The sequence below is a fragment of the Pelophylax lessonae genome, assembly GCF_965119305.1.
Source record: "Pelophylax lessonae genome assembly, chromosome: 6".
Taxonomy (NCBI): Eukaryota; Metazoa; Chordata; class Amphibia; order Anura; family Ranidae; genus Pelophylax; species Pelophylax lessonae.
Window position 1 is genome coordinate 240,586,695 of NC_138773.1, and position 20,734 is coordinate 240,607,428.

Here is a 20,734-nt window from a genome sequence, read left to right on the forward strand (position 1 = left end):
CATAAAAACTCCTTAGAGGGGTCGGTGCTGTGTCTGTCAGTCAATGAACTCAGAGAAAAGGATTTTGCGGTAAGTACAAAAAAAAAAATCCTATTTTTTCTTCCATTCATTGACAGAAACAGCTCCATATTATTTAACATAGGAACGTCCCAAAGCAGTGCCAAACATGAACCCAAGGCTAAACACAAGCCAATCCAGGTAATAGTAGCTCAACTAGAACAGGAGCCCAACCTCAAATACACCCTCAAGAGAGAAAAATGGATCCTCTAAATTGCAGCCTGCGAAACTCTGCGACCAAAGGAGGCAACCGCAGATGCCAAAACATCCACTCTGTAAAACTGTGAAAAAGTACACACCAACGACGAAGTGGATGTCGTGCACACCTGCGCCACTGACGCCTGATGACAGAAGGCCCAAGAAGCACTAAGTGCTGAGTAGAATGTGCAGTTACAGGGGAACCCGACCCCTAAGCGCATAAGCCTGGGTCACCATCTGTCTGATCCACCAGGAAATGATAGCAGAGGAAGCAAGAAGCCCCTTCCGCGGCCCATCACAAACAGTGAGTCTGACCTCCGAAAGGACTCGTGGCTGCCAAATAGACCAAAATAGCTTGAACAACATCCAGAGTATGCAAGCCCAATTCCCTGGGATGAGCCGGCCTTATCCCTGTAAACCACCAGATAGGGAGAATGGCAAGACAAAGCCGCCAACTCCCGACACCCTGAGAGCAGAGGTGATAGCCACCAAAAAAGCCACCTTTATGACAGCGTAAGGAAAGGGATCTACATCTACCAAGACCTTTTTGTGCAGCGCAGCAGCCTTGTGAGGAATCATCCTCACTGTTTGATGGGTAAGAAAAATGTGGACTCAGACCCCATAGGGTGGTCCCATCCGCTACGACCGAACCAGATGCAGGATCTGGTGAGACAGGAGAGGGTGAGGGACGCATTTGCTAAGCCAAAGCCCAATGCCATCCTTACCCCCACAGGGGGCGCCGTCTGAGGCCCGCAAAAAAGGAGGGCCACTGACAGAACTCCGCAAGGGGGTCCCCCACAGGTGCCCTTCCAAGGAGGCCTGCAGAGGGGGCCGCAAATGGGCTGCCCTCCATTGATGCGGGAAGACCAGACAGGGTTCCCCCACAGTGTCATGGCAGCTAAACCTGCCTGGGACCCTGTTCTCCCCCCCCAGAGCCACCCTACTAGAAGGGAGTGGCCCAGTAGGCATTAACCCCCTGGAGGGACCGATCACCCCAGGGAGTACCCGCGCCCCACACCGCACCCAGGTAAGGAGAAGAGGGGGCCCTTACTTACCAATCCAGCGAAACGTGCGGGTCACATTCCCAAGACAGTAACCTCCTCACCACCGAAGTTGTGGAGCTGTCAGCAAGAAGGAACGCTGTGACTCAAGCCAAGACCCAGTCATACGCAACCTTGCAAGACGTTTGACCTGTGGGCCAGCCCACGTCCAGTGTGGGTATGTCGCGGCAGACCGAGCGCGGAGCCGGACTGAGGAGACCACTGAAACTGCAATAGTCCAGCTCGTCGCTCATCCCGGCAATTGCTAGAAGATCTCCACAGTAAAAAAAAACAGGAAGAAATCCAAAAACAAACAGCAAAAAAATAGACAAAAATGCCAGGACCTAGGCCCCGGTAGGGAGACTAGGTCCTGCTCCTGAACTAGGCAAACAAAAATAGAGAATCTCTAAGCAGAGAGAGGGATTATGCCAGATGAGGACAGCCCACAGGGTATAGCCAAGCTTTTGTGTTATCTGCCTAGTCCTACTCTTGTAGAGGGCAGCGAAACCCTATGGTAAAGAATATGGAGCTATGTATGTCAATGAACGAAAAAGAAATCTTTATTGTATGAAAGTATAACGAATACGGAGTCAAACCAGTCAAGCAACTCTCTTGGCTTAGAGTACTTTAAAGCCAAATCCACCAGCCCCACTGCAACTCTCTGGAAGGCTCCCTCCAATTGTGTAACTGGTCCCCCATAGTTTTGCCTCTAAAACAGTGGTCCCCAACCTTTTTGGCACCAGGGAGCAATTTCATGGCAGCCAATTTTTCCAGGAACCCTTAGGTTTTTACAGAGTGAATCCTCAGCCCCCCTTCACATCATAGTCTTCCCTTTATATCAGAATCCACAGTCCCCCTTTAGATCACAGTTCCCCCTTTAAAGCAGTCCTCTTTATAGTGCAGTCCACTTTACATTAAAAGTCCCTTTACATTAAAAGGGACTGCACTGCGAAGGGGCAGTATGGTGTAAAGGGGACTGCACTGTAAAGGGGCATTATGATATAAAGGGTACTGCACTGTAAAGGGGCACTGTAATATAAATGGGGCTGTGATGTAAAGGGTTCTGCACTGTAAAGGGGCACTGTGATGTAAAGGGTACTGCACTGTAAAGGGGCACTGTGATGTAAAGGGTACTGCACTGTAAAGGGGCGCTGCACTGTAAAGGGGCGCTGTGATGTAAAGGGTACTGCACTATAAAAGGGTGCTGTGATGTAAAGGGAACTGCAATGTAAAGGAGCACTGTGATGTAAAGGGGCACTGTGCTATAAAGGGTACTGCACAGTAAAGGGGCACTGTGATGTAAAGGGTACTGCACTGTAAGAGGCACTGTTATATAAAGGGGACTGCACTGTAAAGGGGCAATTTAATAATTACAGTGCCCCTTTACAGTGCAGCCCCCTTCATTTCAGAGTGCCCTTAGCAATCACAGCCTCCCATCACAGTGCCCCTTGCAGTCTTTGCCCCCCCTCTTTTCCTCTCTAAAATCACTGCCCTCTTTCAATCCCTGCACAGGACTCCTACCTTCAGCAGTGCAGAGGCAGTTATCAGCCTGTGTGTCCTCTCCTGGGTCTCCCTCCCCGCTCATCCTATCAGCAGGGCAGGGAGCGGGAGGAGCTGCAGATCTGGACGCTTATTAATATGAAAAGGCTTCTGCTCTCTGTCCAGATCTACAGCTCTTCCTGCCCCCTGCCCTGCTAATTGGATGACATCGTCGGCAGGGCAGGAGACCAGGAGAGGACTCACAGGCAAAGTGGCATGGCCACACAGCAGTAGGTGAGCGGCAACGGCAGTCTATGATAGTCCTGTCTGAACCGTGGTCATCACTCACCGAAAGTTGTGCGGCGTGGCTATCAACAGGCCACAGACCGGTACAGGTCTGCGGTCAGGGGGGTGGGGACCCCTGCTCTAAGGCACTCCAGACCAAAGTTGCACATTTACTTTTCACATATTAGCCCTGCATTGTATGTGGTGATGCTTGGAGCGTGAAGGGGAGGAGGAGAGTGCTGGAGCAAGTAATACAGCTTCTTCCTTTACTCCCTACTGTTAATAATAATGTAATTCTTGCATTGCAGGGGAGGGAGGCCTAGTGCAATTTTTTTTTTTTTTTTATGTCGTCCCAGAGTTGGGCGTTAATGTTTAGAGCCCGTTCACACAGCCTGACAAGTCGAGGTATGTCGCGGTCCATTGAGTAGTACAGGAGCCGTTCTAATAGGAGCGACACAAGTCGCTCCGACTTAGAAAAAGGGTCCTGTACTACTTTGGGGCGACCTCGGAGCGACTTGCATAGACTTCCATTATGTGAAGTCCCTGCAAGTCGCGCCGAAGTCGCGGTGCACATCGGTGCACGCGACTTCACAGGTCACCCTCCGAAGTCGTGCCGCTTCAGTGTGAACCGGCACTTATGCTTTCTCCTGAGCATTTCATGACATGGGATAGCACATTAAAATGTGTAAGACCAAAATGAATGGCATTTATTTTGCTAAACCACTGTTTATCATAAACAACCACTGTATGTGTTTTTTAATAAAGTACAAATTTTTTTTCCTTTTTTTATCTTTTGCATTTGCATCATTTTCAGTGCTGATCCCCTGCTCAGCCATTCCCATCTACAGTACATGCAACTGGTTACTATGAATTGATACTTGTTGTATTTTGTCGATGTACAGCATGTTACAGAATAATCAAGAATGACTTACCTTTAATTTCACAGACAGCCATTTTAATACTTCCTTTGCTGCCTTTACAGACATCATCTTGGGAATCATAGTATGAAAGAATACCATTGTCTAAAACAAACCAGCGAGGCTGCCAACCTGAAAACAATCAACAGTTTCATGAGGATTTCCAGAATATGCAAGTTTTCTTTTTCCAAAAGACTAAAATCAAATAATAATGCATGGTATACCACTGTAATAAAATGCTGATTGTCAAGTCTTCATTTAACTTACAACTCTGTAAAGAAATGATGACACATCTGCATCTTCATTACTGTTAGGGACAGGAATAGTTAAATCTGTATTTACTATATTCCACTGTAAGCAGACTAGTACAAATAAATGTAAATTGGTCATGAGACATGAGAAGCTGTCATTACTGAGCTCTTTCTAAAAATACCAGTTGGCTGCTTAATTTGCTGACCTGTCAGCCTTAAAAGGGTATCTAGATTTGCCTGACCAGCCTCCGAAATCTTGCAATTGCTGCCAAATTCTGGGCCATTCTGACAACCAAAGCTCTGGCACTCTGACTGTACTAAACTCCATATAGTGCAGCGCTATCAAATCGTGTGAAAATTGGATCATAAATCTTAAATATGTAAAGAAAACTTCTATAATCGTGCATATTCATATATAAAAATAACTTATCAGTAGAAACAGTGATTAATTACACAATAAAAATAATTAAAGTCCATATCAAAAATAGTTAATAAAGTGAAAAAGTTCATCATAGATCCCCATATACCTTCCAGTGACTGTGCAATCCCAAACAGCATAAAACGTTTCTACATAAAGGATGCTTTTCACTTAACCACTTAAAGCGGAGTTCCGGGCACAAAAACTATTTTTTTTTTTGTGCCCCTCCGCTAGGTAGAGCTCACCTGAAAAGGAATTGGATAGTTATTTTTATTTTTTTTGTTTACTCACCTTTTTATTGATCGTAAATACTCACCTATGACTGCTTCCTCCTCCAGCGCCGAGCCTCACCCCTTCACTTCCTGCCTCGCGATGATTCCTGGGAGCTAAACGTAATAGCTCCCAGGAATCAATGCGACGGCACCGGCCCCGCTCGTCATTTCCGGGCGACGCCGCATTCCCCTGCTAAACAGCTTCTGGGCATGCCCAGAAGCTGTTTAGGAATGCGGCGCCGCACCGGAAGTGATGAGAGGGGCCGGTGCAGTGCATTTTGGGACACGAAGACGCGGAAGAAGACAGAGAAGAGGACCGCGCCGGCTTCAGCTGCCCACAACAGAGATGGAAACGCTGTGGAAGAAATTTTCAAAGTAAATATTTCTTCTAAAAGGTAAGTGCGAACCGGGACAGATCAGAGGCTAGCCATTGTGGAATGTGCTAGCCCTGACTGTCCCGGGGGTATGTTCAGCAAAAAATAATTTCTGTGCCCGGAACTCTGCTTTAACTGCAGACTTTCAGCTTTAATTTGAGAGTATTTACATCCAAATCAGGTGAAAGGTGTAGGAATTATAACAGTTTGTATATGTGCCTCCCACCTTCTCACCTGATTTGGATGTAAATACCCTCAAATTAAAGCTGAAAGTCTGCAGTTAAAGCACATCTTGTTGGTTTCATTTCAAATCCATTGTGGTGTTGTATAGAGCCAAAAAGATTAGAATTGTGTCGATGTCCCAATATTTATGGACCTGACTGTATATATACACACACACTAATGAGCTGTAGCATGATGATACCCATCTAGTATTGAGTAGGTCCCCCTTTAGCCACCAAAACAGCCCTCACTCATTGAAGTATAGACGCAATTAGGCATATTCTGAAGGTATACCATTTTATCTGGTACCAAGAAATCAATAGTGGATCTTTAAATCCTGTACATTGTGGAGGTTGGCCTCCATTTTTACAGCACATCCTCCAGATGTTTGATGAATTGAGATCCGGAGAAGTTGGAGGTCAAGTCAACACCTCAAACTTGCATTCTTCAAACCATTCAACACAGAACATGGACATTATGTGCAGCTGCTATTTGTGATTTAGAGAGGTAGATTACAAAGTTGGATTCCAATACAGGTACAATTTAAATGACCAAACCTCAGCACTGAGCTATTAGTCCACGTTATGAGAAAGGGAAAGGCGCTTCCTTCTGAAGACGCACATGGAAACCATTAATTCTAAATGGTGTGAACAAGCCCTAAAAATTCACTCCACCTGTGTTATAAAAAAAAAAAAAAAAACAATCCCCTCCGGTTGATCATTGTACATTACAGAGATTTGTAACAACATTTGCTGCAGATTCCTACCTGTTTCTGTTCTGAAGGAATAGCTCTTTCTTCGAATATGTCAATGTGTAAAGTAAATCTGAATTTGAGTGACTTTTTCGATTATCAATCAGCGGATCCACCTGCAGTGTTCTTTAGAGGGAAGCTGCAGTGTCTGCATCCTTTTAGAAATGATTAACCCTTTTAGAGAATCTTGCCAAAAATGGCATTTCTGTTGCAGAGGATGCCTAAAATTTGACTTGTATCTTAGTGCTCACTTATGGGAAAATCAGTGAAATGTGTTTTTTTTTTTAAGTTTTGAATAGTGGAATAGTGGAGAGGGATTAGAACCTCTGTCAGTTTTAATTGCTGTTTGTGCCCCTGTTAGGGAGATCCATTCTCTATTGGCACTTTTCCACTGCAAGTACCGGCTCGGCTCTACTCGGCCCTGCTTGGCCCGGTTTGCTTTTCCACTGCTGGTACCGCATGGTATAGTGTCTGAACGGTTCGGTACGGTACGGTATAGGTTTGCTTTTCCACTAAAGTAGTACTAAAGTTAAGTGGGTGGGATAACAAAGGGGTGGGTGGGATTCTCTGACCAATCAGTGGCTAGTAGTGACTGCATGCAAAGGATTGTGGGATATGGTACCAGTTTGGTACCTGTTGGAACCACAATCGAGTAGGTACTGTTTTTTCAGAGCCGTACCGTTCGGTTCCATGCAGTGGAAAAGCAAACCTATACCGTACCGTACCGAACCGTTCCGACCCTATACCATGCGGTACCGCAGTGGAAAAGCACAAAAGCGTGCCGAACCGGTACGGTTCCATGCAGTGGAAAAGCGCCATATTTGTCCTGTTTACCATAACCATTGAAAGTGAAAGTAAAAAAAAAAAAAAAAAAATCTAAATTTTGGATTGTCCCCTGAAAAGTAACAAAGGGGAAATCTTCCAATGCGGAGTTCTGGTGACCTGGGGGTCACTTTCGGTTTGCCTAAAGACAGGAAGTGAAGGTGAATCTCTGCATTCGGACACAGATGGCGAAAAAAAAAAAAAAATTGACAGGGACTATACCCCTCCCTTGCTCTATCTAAAGATGAAAAAAAAGTTCTGCCTATAGTTATACTTTAAGCCTCGTACACACACTGCTAGTTTCTAAAAGAAACCCTGAGAGTTCAGGTCAGAGCCGCTGTACTAACTATGCAATGTTAGTACAGTGATCTCCCCTGCTGTTCTATTGTGTTCTGACAGGGAGACGGGGAGAAGGGAGACAGGGAGACGCAGAACACACTGGTCAGCGCTCTCAGCCATTGGTTGAGAGCACTGTATGGGAGCCGATTGGCAGACCTTTTTTGGTCATGCCCCTTTCGACAGAAGCCAGGCTGGCTGCAGCACACACGGGCCAAATGTCGGCCTGGTTTCTACTGAACCGGCTGATGCCACCCAACATTCGTTCCATGTGTTTTAGGGTTAAGCATAATAGGAGCAGCAAGTTGCAGTAAAAATATAGGCTATACAAGAACTAATTATGAAATAAAGACATGACTGCATTGCAAGTTAATAATCCACCTCTAAGAGATACAATCTAATAATGGAAATAACCTTCTTTGCAAACTGCACAACAAATCCAATTATGATATTAACATAGAACAGATTATCTTGTCTCCCAACACTGAGAAGCGACACAGAGCCTTTCACTGTCTGGCAGGCACCTGACGGTGCAATAGAACTGCCAAACTACATATAGATGTGCCACAGATTTATTTTGAAATATTCCCCCTATCCAGGGCAAGGAAGTTTATTTACTGAGACAAGCTCAATCAGTAAAATGCTCCTGAAATGGAAAGTTTGTCTTTCCACATATGCTCTAATAAGAAGATAAGTTTACCTCCTGAGAGATACAAAACAAGCCTAAAGTGATATTTTTTTTTTATTATTATAAATTGTATTAAAGTTTCAGGATGACACTGTACAATAGAGAGTCAAATAAAGAGAACAAAACAAACCATGTTCACATATATTCTTACATCAACCTTATAACTCAGCTATATTCAAATAGACTCTTCTCACCTTAACTTCCCTATTTCTATATAAAGCAAATCAACCCTAAAAAACAACCCAAAAAGAAATAAAGTGATATTTATTAGGGATGCACCGAAATGAAATTCTTGGCCGAAGCCGAATAATAATGAAATGCTTGGCCAAAGGCCGAAGGCCGAATACCGAACGCGGTGTTTCGCATTTTTTCCATTTATTTTACCAATTTTTAGGGGGCACGCTGATGGGCACATTTTATGTTAGGGGGCACGCTGATGGGCACATTTTATGTTAGGGGGCACTCTGATGGGCAAAACAAAACATTTAAATCAGCTTTGCTCTTAACATAAAATATGCCCATTAGCGTGCCCCTTAAAATAAAATATGCCCATCAGAGTGCCCCTTAACATAAAATATGCCCATCAGAGTGCCCCTTAACATAAAATATGCTCATCAGCAGGTCCCTTTGCATAAAATAAGGGGCACGCTGATGGCCACATTTTATGTCAAGGGAGCACTCTGTTGGGCACATTTTTTTTCTTTTTTTTTTTTAAGGGGCACTTTATAGGGCACTCTAATGTAATGAGCATGGCAAGTGGCAACAACATATGGCAGTCTGCACACTAATGCTTGTGCAGCTGCCAGCTACCGTATTCTCCCCCAAATGTGCTCAGCTCCACATCACATACCTGAACTGCAGCCAGAGCCAAAAGCCGCGAACAGGGGGGCGGGGCGTGGACCTAGTGTGAAGGAGCCGCAGTCAGGAGCAGTCAGGAGCAGGGGGCGGGACGCGCACGTGACGTCACACCCCCTACTAGCGGCCGGACAGGACACCGGCGGCGTGTGAGAAGGGAGCCGCGAGCCGCAATGAGGAAGGTGAGCGGTCAGGGCGGAAGCTGACATTGTTCGGCTCAAAATTATTCGGCCTTTTGACTTATTCGGCCGAACGCCGAAAGTGCTATTTTTTCTATTTTCGGCCGAATAATGTTCGGCCGCCGAATATTCGGTGCATCCCTAATATTTATTATTCAATTTACTTGAACCCCTTCTGGATTGACCCAGGCAGATATACAGCGGAAGGGCGGCCCTCCTGAGTGAAATCACCTGCCTGTATGCGATTTCGTACTCTGGGTCTGGGGAGCGTGCGTGCACCGCCGGCAACTTGCTCCCGCTGTGATTGGACATAGCGGGAGCCAATCAGCAGGCCCGGCGGACCCGATGTTCGCGGGCACCCAATGATGGTTCTCAGTAGAGGCAGACCGCCTTCCTGTGAGAGGGGAAGATGGAGATCTTGTGTTCCTGCTAAGAAGAAACATGGATCTAGGTCTTCCCCCAGTAAAAGCATCCCCCGGAGTCAGAAAGCACTCCCTAGGACAGTGATGGTGAGCCTTGGTGCCACAGATGTTTTAAACCTACATTTCCTATGATGCACTCTGCAGTGTAGTTGAGCATCATGGGAAACGTAGATCTAAAACATCTGAGATGCCAAGATTCACAATCACTGCCCTAAGAGCACATTTAACCCTTCGATCATCCCTGATGTTAACCCCTTCCCTACCAGTGTCTTTAGTACAGTGACAGTGCATTTTGTAGCACTGAGCTTTGTATTGGTGTCACTGGTCCCCAAAAAGTATCACTTAGTGTCAGATTTGTCCGCCACAATGTCGCAGTCCTGCTAAATATCGTTGATTGCCACCATTACTAGTAAAAACAATTAAAAAAAAATTAAATTCCATAAATATACCCCATAGTTTGTAAAGGTTATAACTTTTGCGCAAACCAATCAATATACGTTTATTGGGATTTTGTCTAACCAAAAATACGTAGCAGAATACATACTGGCCTAAATTGATGAATACAATTTTACTTTTTACATTTTTTTAATGGGTATTTTTTATAGTATAAAGTAAAAAATTGTTTTGTTTTTTTCAGAACTTTTCATCTTTTTTAGTTTATAGAGCAAACAAAAACAAACTGCAGAGGTGAACACATACCACCAGAAGCCCTACTTGTGAGAAAAAAAGGACATCAATTTTATATGGGTACAGCGACACACGACCGCGCACTTGTCAGTTAAATTAAAGAGGAAGTAAACCCTCCTCTGACACCTTTACCTATAGGTAAGCCTATATTAAGGCTTACCTATAGGTACTGTAAATATCTCCTAAACATGTACCGTTTAGGAGATATTTACCTTACATGCAGCCAGTGACGTCACTGGCGCATGCGCTCTGAAGGAAGGGCCGCTGGTGCCGTTTCTTCAGAGCCCCGTGCCGTGACCGTCGGCTCCCGCGCGCGTGCGCGGGAGTGACGTCACCGCGGCTCCGGCCAATCAGATGGCCGGATGCCGCGATCCTGGAAGACGGGAGACTGGACATGCCGCCCGCCATACAGGTGAGCGGGTGGCACGCGGGGGGCTCGTTCTTAGGTAAGTATTTCATAATGAGCTAGTATGCGATGCATACTAGCTCATTATGGGTTTCTCTGTCAGGTTGCAGCAAAAAAAAAAAAAAAAAGTTTCATGGGTTTACAACCTCTTTAATGCAATGCCATACTGCAAAAAATTGCCTTGTCATGAAGGGGAGTAAATCTTCCAGGGCTGAAGAGGTTAACGGCAAAGTTCACCTTTGTAAGGGGAACAGCTGTAGCAGCAGGAACAGGTTACATGTTCCACCCTAAAAATGGGTGAATATAACTTGTTCCCAAAGGTGAACGTATCCTTTAAGCACTTTCAGCAGCTGATGTATTCACTTACTGGGTATGCAGCTTCGTTATCTTTCATTCTTTGCCTAGCTTCCACTTTAAGCTGGTGGCATGACCCGCTGCCCAAAGTGTCCTGTTTCAGGGTGGCTCCTCTCTCTCTCATGCAGCATCCTATGGAGCCACCCTTGCACACAGGGGTCAGAATTGTGTCTCTCCACACTGTTTGCATCAATAGAAACACACAGCTCCATAGCTTAGTATGGTAAGAAACTCCTGCTGAGCCTCCCCACCCCCCCCCCCTTTACTTAGGGGAGATTAGCAATCTAACAGAATGATTGCAGACTATACTGTCCACTGGTAACTATTTTCACAAATACCAAAAATTCAGGAAAGCAGCACTGAGCAAGCAGGAGCCAGCATCATTGAAAGCTGTATATTGTAAGTTCTGGGGTAAGAATTTTAAGCTGGGTTTAATACTAATTTAAGGTGGGTCACATTTGATCTGAGAGTAAGAAAATACCTACTCAGTGTGAAAGCCTCAGTATCAGACCCCGGCCACCTTCACCAACTACTCAACTATCAATGTAACATTCACAACAATAATTATGACTTTTCAAAAATGTCTGTAATACCCACTGTCACCACAGACAGGGATATCCAGAAATATACCATATATTAGCACTCTTCAAAGAGACAGGGATTCTTTAATTTCTCCATTAGTGCATAAGAGACAATATTAAATCTTAATGGTAAAATGGTATACATAATATATTTATATAAAAAGGGTGCTGCAAAAGAAGAGACCGTAATGCAACAGAAAAAAAAACAAAAAGGTTTTTGCAGTCTATGCATTAAGGTGAAAAACCCTCTGGTTCACAGAATCCCCCACAGCCCCACCATAACTGCGCCCGGTCACTCGGCTCTCTCCCTTTTTTGAAAAAAGTATTTTATGGGTTACACTATAGGTGTATATGCTTTTTATTTTTTTATTTTTTTTATCAGATCTTATTTATTGCATTTTTAATCATTTAACAAACAAAAAAAATAAAAAAGACATAATATACAAGACACATCTTATATAACCAAAGAAGGATATTTATAATTTATAATTCAGATTACTCCACTAGCAGGGACATAGCCTCAGTCCATTTGTTTTTTAAAAGAAATAAGCCTATTAAGATCAAAATCCAATAAGACAAGGTCGGAGGATATGGGGAGGTCCACCTAAGGGCAATTTATCTGCGGGCCACAAAAAGAGCACACAAAATAGTATTTTAAATAGGAAAAGTATAAAGATTGGGATCAAGATAGCCCAACAGTCATATATGTGGGTCAACAAGAATATTTACATCGAAAGGCCCACTAAGTGTGCCAACCACCACCTCCCAGTATCTCTCGAGTTTGGGGCACAGCCACAAAAGGTGTATAAGAGTACCTGAATTGCCACATCTGGCACAGGTTGGGTCAGATCTCAGACCTATGGAGTGCAAAAATTCCCGGGTTCTATATACCCTGTGCAGGATAAAAATCTGGGTCAATATGTGTGATGGAGAAAGAGAGGTAAGAGGGAGGGACCAAAGAATCTCTTCCCAAACCTCCTCAGAGATAGGATCAATATCCTGTTCCCATCCTGTCCTGGCACAAATAGGAAACCTCAAAAAAAAAAAACCTGGACACGTAATGTGTGACGCAACTGAAGGAACTGATAAAACCACCTTGATTGTAAGGGGTACTCTGTCCTCAACTGCTCATAAGTTTTAAGATGGTCATTGTCATATAGTTGGACTACTTTCTCCCATCTCTAAAAACCCTGGAGAATAGAAAGTTCAGGGAACCTATCATTTCCCCAGAACCGAGTACATCTGGTAGGGCAAGAGATCCCCATCAAATTTTTAGCTGCATCCCATACTTTGTACATTAATACCAGGGTGGGCATAGCGGTAGATGAGAACCCCCCCCCCCCCCCCATTATCCCCTCCAGTACATGCAATGGTGGCTGACCCCAAAACACATAGAAAAATAAACAAAACGCAGCACTGGATGGTAATTTCCATCCTGTAAAGTGCTGTAGTTGGGCTTCTAAAAAGTATATCCTCGGATTGGGTATCTCTAAACCCCCCAGCATCCTTGGGGTATTGCAATACTTCCAATTTTATACAGGGGGGGGAGGGGCTTTCTTTCGCCAGATTAAATGTCTAAATATGCTGGTAATTGTCGTAAAAATTTGAAGGGGGTATCCAAACAGGGGAATTATATAATAAATACTGAGGCATCCATATCATCTTAAGTAGGTTAATACGACCTACTATGGATAGAGGTAACTTATTCCAAGTTTTACTTTGAATTTGGAATCTAGAAAGTAATAGAGCTATATTGTCTGAAATATACGCCTGGGGAAAAGCAGACATAGTTAAACCCAGGTACTTTATAGAGGACACTACCTTAAGCTGAGACAATGAAAATGGTAGCGTATCTGGCAAAGGGTCTAGTGGCAAGAGCATAGGTTTATCCCAATTCATACAAAGTCCTTATAACCTGCCAAACTCATTAATATATTTCATTACTGCTGGCAAAGATTAATGGAAATTAGTTAAAAACAGAAGAACGACATCCGCATATAGCCCAATCTTTTCCTCAATATCACCTCTAACCAGACCAGTAACCTCGACAGAGGTCTGCAGGAGACAGGCCAGAGGCTCTATAATGATGGCAAAAAGCAGGGGAGACAATCGGCACCCCTGCCTAATGCCCTGACAAAGTCTAAAAGGAAAAGACTGAAGGCCATTGACCCTAAATGAAGCCCTAGGATTGCCCTAGCAATATATAACAGGCAAATCCATTTAAAGGATAAAACCAAGACCAAATTTTTCAAGAACAGCCCACAAATATTGCCACTCCACACTATCAAAGGCCTTGATGGCAACTAGTGCCAGAAAGGTACGGTCTGAACTATCTGGAACCGGAACCTGCATATTTAAATAGGCACGCCTGATATTTTTCGCCGTTGACATGTTAGCCCTAAGTCCAGCCTGGTCAGGGTGGATAATATATTATGTAATGACCTTATTTAATCTATTGGCAAGTACTTTGGCAAGTATTTTAACATCCGTGGGTAAGAGAGAAATTGGCCTATAGGACTCAGGGTATAGAGGGTCTTAATCTTTCTTAGGTATAACTGTTATAGAAGCCTCACCCATTGAATCTGGGAGGCGGCCCAAACAGAAGGCCTTGCTAAATGTGCTAAGAAGGGCTGGGAGCAGCACTTTACTGCATTTTTTTGTAAATCTCTATAGGGAGACCACCTACTCCTGGAGCTTTAGAATTGGGGAAGCTGGCTACTGCAGTTTCCAGTTCTTGTAGATTAAGTGTAGCATTAAGAAACCCCAATCTGTTGATGAAAGAACCTTAAAATTGATAGTATCCGGGTAGGCAGACAGCTCTATTGAGTTGTAATCAAACCTGGAAGCATATAGATCCCGATAGAATTATCGATACGATAGATCTCATCTGGGTGTTTATCTCTCCCTCTCCATTCTTCAATGCAGAAACATAAGTAGGATTAGATTGGGACCCCACTACCTGGGCCAGCAACCTACCGGTTTCCTCCCCCTCAGCCCAAATCAACCTCCTTTGGAGGAGTTGTTTATTCCTGGCTCTAACCTCCAACAGCTCATTTAACCTTCTATGAGCGGGTAGCCATTCAAGTTTGTTGTCTAGGGTAGAATCTAGAATATAGTTGGATTTCGCCGTAGGGGGCTCCACCTTTGCGAGCTCCAGATCCCTACGGGAAACAGTTTTGATGGCATTATTTTTTTTAATTAGCAGGCCCCAAAGGAAGGCCCTAAGGTATCCCATACTACCCCCCAGCGAAGTAGAACCTACATTCCGGGAAAAAAAAAAAACTTGAATGGAAAAGGGGCCTTGATCTTCCGCAGAGAGGTGATCCAGTCAGAAGGGATTCAAAAGCCAAGGAATATTGGATTCCAGGTGCCCTGATATTATAGTTAAAAAAAAAAAAAAGAGAGAGAGGGGAATGGTCAGAAATTCCTTCGGGTTCTTTATTGACCTCTAGAAAACTTGGGGTAAGTTCAGAAAAGCACAGAGCCAAGTCGTTTCTTGACAGAGAATTATTCAATTTAGAGTGGCATGTGTAGGCACATTCATCTGGATGGAACAGGCTCCACATGTCCTGCAGCCCCAGATCCCTGCATAATCTTCCTAATGGACAGAGGCTCTCAGCTGATATTGGTCCAGGAGCTGGGCACCTATCACGGCACAGATCAATAACATTATTAAAGTCCCCAAGCACCAAAATTGGTGCAATAGGAGAGACTCCTGCAAAGGAAATAAGCTGACAAAGCACGTTTGCGTTATAGGGGGGAGGTATAAATACAGCAGTATCAGTTCAAGGGCATAGTGCTTACAATGCAGGAAGACATACTTGCCATTTTCATCCACCAAGGTCCTACTGCAGGAGAACACAACACCCGTATAAAACAAAATAGAAACCCCCCTTGAATGGGAGGACTTGAAAACAGAATGATAAGCTTGTTGAACAAAACAGCGTTTCAAAAATCTAATGGTATCACAAGTGGTATGTGTCTTTGTGTCTCCTGCAGGCAGACCAGGGAGGGACAGAAAGAGGCGGTATAATCAAACACAGATTGCCTTTTCAGGGCATTATTCAAACCCCTTACATTTCAAGAAAAAATGATTTACCATAGTTAAACATTAATATTGATTGTGTGATCCGGGCCATATGTAACATTTGAATATATCAGGTAGTAGGTGGTAAAAAGAGAGAAAAAAAAACACCCAGACATGAAACATTACAATTACAAAAACAGGTGTCCAGCCACAGAAAAAAAAAAAGTACATCTGATAAAATGACAAAAAAAAAAAAGGAGATACAAAAACATAGTTCCACGCAGGAGAAAGTCACAAAAAAAAAAATTCATGTGGCGCCTATCTGCCGATTGAGCTTCCAGCATCACAACATATCCATAACGACATGCTTATAGCACTAGGACAGTAATTAACCATAGGGGCGGCATTACCCAAACAACAAGCCTTGTGTAGAGGACAAAAGAGAAAAAAAAATATATTAAAAATATATATTTTCTTTTTTTTTTCCCCCTCTCATGTCAACCATATGCTCACACAAATCCATACAAACACATTTCCTCCCTCTCTGCCCCTTCTTCCTTATGAATAATCAAACTGCCTGCCAGAAAAAAAAAATAATTGTTATATCCAACAATTCCTCTAAGTATTAAATTGACCATCCATCCAATCCTGTGCCTCTTGGGGCGATTCAAAAAACTGAACCCGGCCATCATGAACCACTCAAAGGCAAGTAGGGTATAACATAGAATATTTTAACCCCAATTGTTGCAACCATTTCCCAACTTCGTGGAAATTCGCCCTACGTTTCTGGACCTCAGGTGAAAAATCAGGAAAGCACGTGATTTTAAAACCATTGTATCGGATATCCATGCTTTAATTTTTCATCCTGCTGATGAACCAACCCTGACCGGATCACTTTTGGCGCTTTGGAGTTTCCATTCATAAGGAGATGTAACATGCTCATTTTACCATACTATATGATGGTCCACAGGAATCGGTAAGAGGCTTTGACCGCTTAAGGACCAAAAAGAAAATTGTGATGCTTAGCACCCTGCTCCTGCGCTCAGAACCAGGTTCTCAGGCTGCCTCAATCCTGGAACTCACACTTGGCATCCACTATGCTTTGCTGCCCTCTACGACCGGGGTGGTCGACAAAACACTGCAAATAAGAACAAAGAAAATGGCGCACCAGCCTAGCGCATTATCCTCAGTGGGCTTTTATTGGAAAAATAAAAATAAACTACTCACAAACATGCGATAAAATCCAGCATATCAATTCCATAGAACAACGTCCTTATTATAAGTCCAATGTCTCGTGTAGACGAAGGGCTAACGCGTTTCAAGGCCGTGCTTCTTCCTCAGAGCCTCGAAACGCGTTAGCCCTTCGTCTACACAAGACATTGGACTTATAATAAGGATGTTGTTCTATGGAATTGATATGCTGGATTTTATCGCATGTTTGTGAGTAGTTTATTTTTATTTGACCACTTAAAGCAGAGTTCCGGGCACAGATCTCATTTTTTAATTAACATACCCCCGGGACAGTCAGGGCTAGCACATTCCACAATGGCTAGCCTCTGATCTGTCCTGGTTCGCACTTACCTGCAAGAAGAAATACTTACTTTGAAAATTTCTTCCACAGCGTTTCCATCTCTCTTGTGGGCAGCTGAAGCCGGCGCGGTCCTCTTCTGTGTCTTCTTCCGCGTCTTCTTCTCCCAGAATGCGCCGCACCGGCCCCTCTCGTCACTTCCGGCATGCCCAGAAGCTGTTTAGCAGGGGAATGCGGCGTCGCCCGGAAGTGACGTGCGGGGCCGGTGCCGTCGCATTGATTCCTGGGAGCGATGACGTTCAGCTCCCAGGAATCATCGCGAGGCCGGAAGTGACGGGGTGAGCCTCGGCGCTGGAGGAGGAAGTACCCTGAGAAGAGTATTTACGATCCTCGATTACGAGGTGAGTATACAAAAAAAAAGAAAAAATAACTATCCAATTCCTTTTCAGGTTATGTGTAGCTAGCGGAGGGGCACAAAAAAAAATACCGATTTTGTGCCCGGAACTCCGCTTTAAGGACCAGGCCTATTTCTGACACTTGTTGTTTGCAAGTTAAAATCAGAGTTTTTTGCTAGAAAATTACTTAGAACCCCCAAACATTTTATTTCTTTTTTTTTAGCAGAGACAGTAGAAACAAAATGTAGATCGTTGCAATACTTTATGTCATACCATATTTGCGCAGCGGTCTTACAAACACAATATTTTTTGGAAAAAATACACTTTTTTTTTATTAAAAAATAAGAAAACAGTAAGGTTAGCCCAATTTTTTCCCTATATTGTGAAAGATAATGTTACGCTGAGTAAAATGATACCCAACATGTCATGATTCGAAATTGTGCACGCTCATTGAATGGCGACAAACATTGGTACCTAAAAATCTCCATAAGCGAAACTTTATGAGGCTACCAGTTTAAAGTTACAGAGGAGATCTAGGGCTAGAATTATTGCTCTCACTCTAACAATCACAGCGATACCTCACATGTGCGGTTTGAACACTGTTTACATATATGGGCACGACTTGCGTATGCGTTCCCTTCTGTGCTCAAGCACAGATGGAAGGGGAGCTTTAAATTTAGTTTTTTTTCCCCATTTATTTTACTTTTTTCTTTTTTTTACACTGTCCCTTTAAAAAAAAAAAAAAAAAAAAGTTTGATCACTTTTATTCATATTACAAGGGATGTAAACATCCCTTGCACTAGAAATAAGCAGGACAGGTCCTCTTTAATGTGAGATTTGGAGTCAAAAAGACCTCAGATCTCACATCTACACAAAAAAGCAATAAAAAAAAAAAAAGACTTTAACGAAAAAAAAAAAAAAAAGAAAATAGGCCCTTTAAGGACGTTGGGCGGAAGCGACGTGTGCCGTTGCTCCAATCCTCCAAGGCCATAGAGTTGAGTGGGGGCCATCTTGCCCTCACTCGACATCCTGCATAGCACCTAAGAGGACCGGATTGTTTTCCCCGATACCGCTAGCTCCGCTAAGCGGCGAAAACGACTGGGAAGCGGCGGGAGGGGGGTGGGCACCTCTCCCACTGCCCATAAAAGTGATTCACCGCTGGGACCACTTTTATGTTAAATAAGTCCGCCGACCGTGTAGAGAAATACCGGGGTTATGCTATCTGCTGCCATAACATCTGTATTTAACATCAAAATAGCGACGTAAATACACGGAGGGCGGTCCGGAAGTGGTTAACACTTGGTGTCACCCGGTGGTGGAAGCACTATTAATTCTGATTATAGGAACACTGGTGAAGCAAGTAATTCATAGACAATTTGTTTTCTTTGTACTTTCTTGTTCCACATATATTTTCAGCCCTTGCGTATGGGCTCTTATTGACACTATTTATATATTTGGTGTGATTTATTTTTTATACACGTTTTTCACCCAATAGGTTTGATGTCATTATATTGATACATTTTTGTGTTTTCACAATATTGAGTTAAATTTTTTAGAGCGGTTTCATATATTTACCACTTTAAGAATTCCATTGTCTTTGCATTGGGGCTGTACTGATGTGAATGTGCTCTTAGTATTTTCATCACTGTCAAAATTGTGCCAGCCATGTGATCACTAATAGGACATGGGCCTAAGGGTTGTTCTAAGACACGTGAACAAGCAGTAGTATGTAAAGGTCAAATGTACACTTGAAAATAATTTCAGAAAACTGCTGACACAAAGCATTTCATAGACAAGAAAGTTGGTTGAATTAGGGACTTTACAGAGTAGGGGATTACTCAAGAACACAATGCAGACTTTTCTGTGGTTAAGACAAAAAAGCTATGCTAAAGTGACAGGGGTCACAGCCATGACTAGGCCTCCATTTAAAAGAGAAGTATGGGTTTATATTTTATTCCCCAGTTATACTTACCTAGGTGGATGCAGTATCGGTACGATGCTGCATCTGTCCCCCGGCGTCTCTACACTGAGAACGAGCGATCGAACAACGTCGATCGCTCGGTTCTGACAGCTCCTCGAGCAGAGAGCTGCTGACTGTCAGTCAGCAGCTCTCTGCTCTGCCCCCTCCTCGCTCAGGCTCTCCTCGGAGAGCGGCCGGCTCAGGCTCTCAGCGGCTCCCTGAGAGGCTGAGCCGCGTATCAGTCCAGGGATCTGGCAGGTCCTGACTCTGTGGTCGTGATGACGCGGTGCCTGGACCAACATCTGTGACGTCAGCAGAGAGCGGGTCACAGGAGTGCAGAACGATTCTACGTTCTAACCCTTTCCCATACTATATTGAAAAAAATGGATTTTTGTAAAATCTTACCGTAAAATCCTTTTCTCTTAAGCTCATTGACAGACGCAGTCCTCTTGATTAATAACACATTGGGTTATACTGCCCTCTACAGGAGTAGGACACTAGACGGAAGGAAAACGTTCTGGCCACACTTTAGGGGCAGTCCCAGAGGGTATATCCTCTCACTTCCTGCTACAGGATGTCAGTTATGTCACAAAGCAGTGTCAGAGAATTTAACCCAACCCAACTCAAAAACAGAGGGGTGGGTACTGCGTCTGTCAATGAGCTTAAGAGAAAAGGATTTTTCGGTAAGATTTTACAAAAATCCATTTTTCTCTGTCGCTCATTGACAGACGCAGTCCTCTTGATTAATAACACATTGGTACGTCCCAAAGCAGTGCCACAAATGAGGGGTGGGATAACATAAATCAAAATCCAGAAGGCCCAACCGGAGCCAACCAGAAGCATCAAGGACTCATCGAGCAAAAAGATGAGACCTAAGTGAAAAAAAACCAACAAACCCTCGAGGTAGACCAACAGTCTGTAACACTCCTGCGTTTTTATTGTAAGCTGGATTTGCAGCTGCAGAATCTCCACTCAGTAGTCATGTAGAGATGTGTTGGAATACCAGATCCAACTCTCCAGACTCATCACTGTGGGCCTGTCTGCTTCAGCATACAGATATACACACACTCAATAAGATGTTCCTGGAGTGATAGGATGTATATGATAGTATGGTAGTGATGTGCTGAAGGGACAGGTGTGAGCAGTGACAGTAATGGTAAGCACTTGATAGTAATGTTCAAGAGAGTAGTAGATGGTAATAGGTAGAATGCAGATAGGTTAGTAATCATG

General features: G+C 43.7%; 1 protein-coding gene across 1 annotated transcript in view; it reads right to left on the bottom strand.

Annotated features, from left to right (window-relative positions):
• The window catches only part of PLEKHA3 (pleckstrin homology domain containing A3), a 65,659-nt gene that overhangs the window by 20,481 nt on the left and 24,444 nt on the right, over nt 1-20,734 (bottom strand). The window contains exon 2 of the mRNA XM_082260584.1: nt 3,992-4,108. Coding sequence (XP_082116710.1) covers nt 3,992-4,108 — 117 coding nt within the window. The remainder of the gene's footprint in view (nt 1-3,991; nt 4,109-20,734) is intronic.